The sequence below is a fragment of the Monoraphidium neglectum genome (assembly GCF_000611645.1).
Source record: "Monoraphidium neglectum strain SAG 48.87 unplaced genomic scaffold scaffold01221, whole genome shotgun sequence".
Lineage (NCBI taxonomy): Eukaryota > Viridiplantae > Chlorophyta > Chlorophyceae > Sphaeropleales > Selenastraceae > Monoraphidium > Monoraphidium neglectum.
In genome coordinates, this window is record NW_014012407.1 from 1 (window position 1) to 3,787 (window position 3,787).

Genomic DNA, 3,787 nt, shown 5'->3' on the forward strand with positions numbered 1-3,787 from the left:
CCCCCAGGAGCCCATCAAGGACGGCCACGCGGCGTCCAAGGCCATCCTGGCCCTTGAGGGTGTGGTGGACCACGGCCTCTTCCTTGACATGGTGAGCTCGCAATCTGACAGATCTGATCTGATTTAAGGTCGAAGATCTGGCGGCACCTGCATGGACCCCAAGGCCGCTACAGGCTGGATGGCGGCCAGTGGCTGCTGGGCTCGGCGCGCCCCGCCTTGTGCTGCACTTCTTCTTGCGACCCCCGCGACCTTGCCTGACTTCCTCCATCCACCCCACGTTACTCGTGCTGCCACAAAATTTCTTGCACGACCGCCTCACAAACCCTTGAATTTGCAATTCCTAGGTTGACGTGTGCATCATCGCGGGCACCACGGGTGTGGAGGTTCAGGAGCGCAAGAAGTGAAGGAGCCGCCCCGCAGCTGCCCGCCGACCCGTGCATAGCGCCCGCCCCGCCGCCGCCGCGGCTGGAAGGCAGCCGCGCGGGCGCCCACATTCAGGCGCCGCCCGCGGCGCCTTTGCCCACGCCTGGCGGGCGGGAGGGCGCAAGAACCGGGGGGCAGCAGCAAATCTGTAACCCACAAACCCACTTGCGCTGCCCATCAGTGACAATCTGTTTAATGACTGCTGGCGACTCACCTGTTTTGGGACTAGCTGGGCGCATGCGAGGGCGCTGGACCAGCCTGGGTGCTCCCGCTGCCCTGGGGACACATGGCACGACCACTGCCGAGGCTTTTTAGGCACGTCGCGCTTTCCAAGGTTTGCACGGCCGCGGCCACGCGGCGCCGAAAAGATGCGGCACCAAAAGGAAGCAGCCTGCAGCCCGCGCCAACATCGGCCCAACTCAGGGGCCGCTGACAGACAGGCCGCCGGGCGGCGCTGACGGCAAGGAAGCGGGGCACTGGGGGCAAAGAGGGCCACACCTTGCTGCAAGGGCTTCTGGTGGATCGTAAGCGGCATGCTCGCGCCGGGAGTGTCGATTCATTGCGCAAGGCGGGGCGCCACCCAGCCGGCAAGCGGGTGTGGAGGAGAAGAATGGGTTTGGGGGTGCCGGCGCGCGACGAGGGGCCAGCAAACGGAAGAAACGCCGACTGCGCCGCCGACTGAATGGCCACAAGATCACACGACAAAGCAGCGCAGGACGGCGCTGCACGACGCGCGGACGCGAAGGGGCAATCGCGGCAGGCTGGATCGCAGCTCGGGGGGTGTCACGGCACGCATGCGTTCGCAAGCAAGTGGGTGTGCTCGCGCATCGTCGCCCTGCTCCCCCCTCATCTCCCCAGCCAATCCTTCGCCCTCGCGGGTCGAATACCGATTGTACGGAAGCTTCTGGGGCCGTGCGCGCCACACATGGGGGCCGGATGGCGGCTGGTGGCGCAGCGCGCCGCCCGGCCCATCGGTGCTAAAGAGTGTGTATGGGGGAACGACCTGGCGTTGCGGGCGCCAGGCGTCCCAAGAACGACAGCAGCCGCCCACATGGCAGCGCAAGGAAAACGAGCGGCAGCGCCCGCGCCTGAGCTACACGGCAGTGCACAGATGCGAGCGCCGGCGAGTCGTGCGATGGAGGTAGCGATCTAGATCGACGCGGGCCGACAGGGTGCCGAGATCTGCGCAAGCGTCAGCGGCAGCTAGTGTGGATTGGATTCGCGGGGCAACCGGCCGACGCGCCGCGTCAGCCCCCGCCTCTCGCCCACGCGCCATCTCAGAGAGGACGTGGAGCGGGCGAGAGGAGACGCGCCGTGTGCCGTCCGCGCAGGGGCGCTCGCGGCGCGCGTGCGCGCATGGGCAGTGTCGACTGACCGGGTTTTCAGTGCTGTGGGCGATGCCTGGGTCGACGGCAGCCAGGGTCCGGCCCCGGCGCGGGCGCGCGGCCGCCGTTGGGCATGGCGCGCGTGCCGGGGCGCGGGGGTCAGAGTTTGTAAAGTCAGCAGTGCAGCTCCAAGCTCAACGCGGCTAAAGAAGAGGCGGCTTGGCGTGGACTTCCCCCAACCCTTTGAACGGACACCCCGGGAATGAAGCAGGTGCCCCCGCCCCCAAAACGTTGAGGCCGGCCCGCCTGGCCAACAGGGGCCCGCGGCGCCGCTCACGGGCCGCCCCCCCGCCCTGCCGCCCGCCGGCCTCGGACCCAGCCCGCTGGGCAGCACGGCGGGAGGAGAGCGCTGGCGCCCCTCCGGCCGCGCGCCCGCGGGCAAAAAAGGGACGCGGTGCGGGGGTGGACGCTCGTATGCAGCCGGGCAGCGGCGCGGGGCCAGCAATGGTATTGCGCTGCAGGAAAGCGTATTGTGAAATACTGAGGAGCGAGGGGGTCCCTGGCGACAGAGGAGCGGACGCCGACAGTTCAACCAGAGTGCGCGCCGAATCTGCGGCGCGTGCGGGCGGCCACGTCGGCGCATCAAGCGCGGCGGCGTCCGCGCCAACATGGGGCCCGCAAGCCTGGCTCGTGGGGCGGAGGCGCACGTGCGCAGGCCCATGCCGCGGGATCCACACCAGGGGTCCCCTGGTGAATGCGTGCTGCAGCGAGCCGGCGGCCGCATGAGGTGGGAGGAACGCCCTGGGAGGGCCCCGCGCCATGGGCTGGGCCTACAACAGAGCGTCGTCATCGTTGTCATCGTCCTGTGCCGATGACGCCGCAGCCGCCGCCTGCGCAACCGGCGCCGTTTGAGGCGGCACCCGCGCCGACGGCGCTCCGGCAGCCGAAGGAACAGCGTCCGCTGCCGGCGCGGCCGGCGCGGGGACCCGCGCGCCGCCGCCGCCGTCGCGCGCCGACTCCCAGCGGGCGCGCCCCTGGCGCGCGAGCGCGAGCACGCGAGCCAGCAGCTCGTCGCAGCCGCCCGCGTCAAGGATGGCGACGGCGCTCATGCGCTTGCGGAAGCCCCAGATCTCTCCGAGGCGCTTCCTCGACAGCGCGAAGACCACGGGGACGGCGCTGGCCGAGCTGGCGTCCAGGATCCCCGTGATCTGCTCCTCCAGAGCCTCGGACTCGGCCTGGGTAAAGGGGTGCATCGGCGCGGCGCGTCAACACGGCGAGCGGCGCCGGCCCAGCGGCAGACCCCGTCCCCCCCACGGCGAGCGACGAGCTGCGGTGCCAAAGGGGGTCCCCGGCGATCGGCGCCCATAATGGGGGTGGCCGGTCAGCCCCGCCGCGGCGCACCTGCTCGAGGTCAATGTTTGGGGCGATGACGACCGCCACAGTCTTGCCCGACTTGACCGCCTTGCGGACCTCGCGCATCCCGCAGAAAAAGTAGCGCTTCGAGGGGCCCTGCGCGCCCAGAGTGCCGGACGCGGGTGGGGCCGAGAGAGGTGGGACGGGGCAAGGGCAGCCGTGTCATGAGGCGGCGGCGAGCGCGGGGTCGCGCCGGCCTGCACCGCGCGCGTGAGGGTTGCGTGACGCATGGCCTTTGCCCACCCCCTCACAAACGTGTCAGTATAGGTCGATGGCAAGGCGACACCAGCGTTCGTCTCCAAACATCAGCGTTCCCGTCCGGCTCGCGCGTCGGCAACCCAACCACCGCGCGCGCACCTGCCCCGCTTGGCCCCCCGCCGTCGCGCGGTCCTGCAGCGCCTTGAGCTGCGCCAGCAGCGCCGTCACCGCCGAGTTGAGGTCGCCGCTAATCTCCTGGCGGCAGTAGCCCTGCACATCTGCATTGGGGCCGACGTATGTGAGAGGCGGCGGCGGCGGGCCGGCCGCCGCGACAGGGGTAGCGCCGGCGTCGCCGTCGCAAGCCGCGCCGGGCGCCCGCGGCGTCGCCGCGGCGGCGGCGTGCGATGCGGCGGCGGCTTGCGGCGGGG

At 70.6% G+C, this 3,787-nt stretch overlaps 1 protein-coding gene across 1 annotated transcript; it reads right to left on the reverse strand.

Annotated features, from left to right (window-relative positions):
* Positions 1 to 2,578: 2,578 nt before the first annotated feature.
* Positions 2,579 to 3,227, reverse strand: MNEG_7080 (hypothetical protein; the record flags this gene model as incomplete). Its single annotated transcript, XM_014044445.1, has 2 exons — positions 2,579 to 2,983; positions 3,150 to 3,227. The coding sequence occupies 2 exons, from the start codon at positions 3,225 to 3,227 to the stop codon at positions 2,579 to 2,581; spliced, it is 483 nt and encodes a 160-aa protein (XP_013899899.1).
* Positions 3,228 to 3,787: the final 560 nt, after the last annotated feature.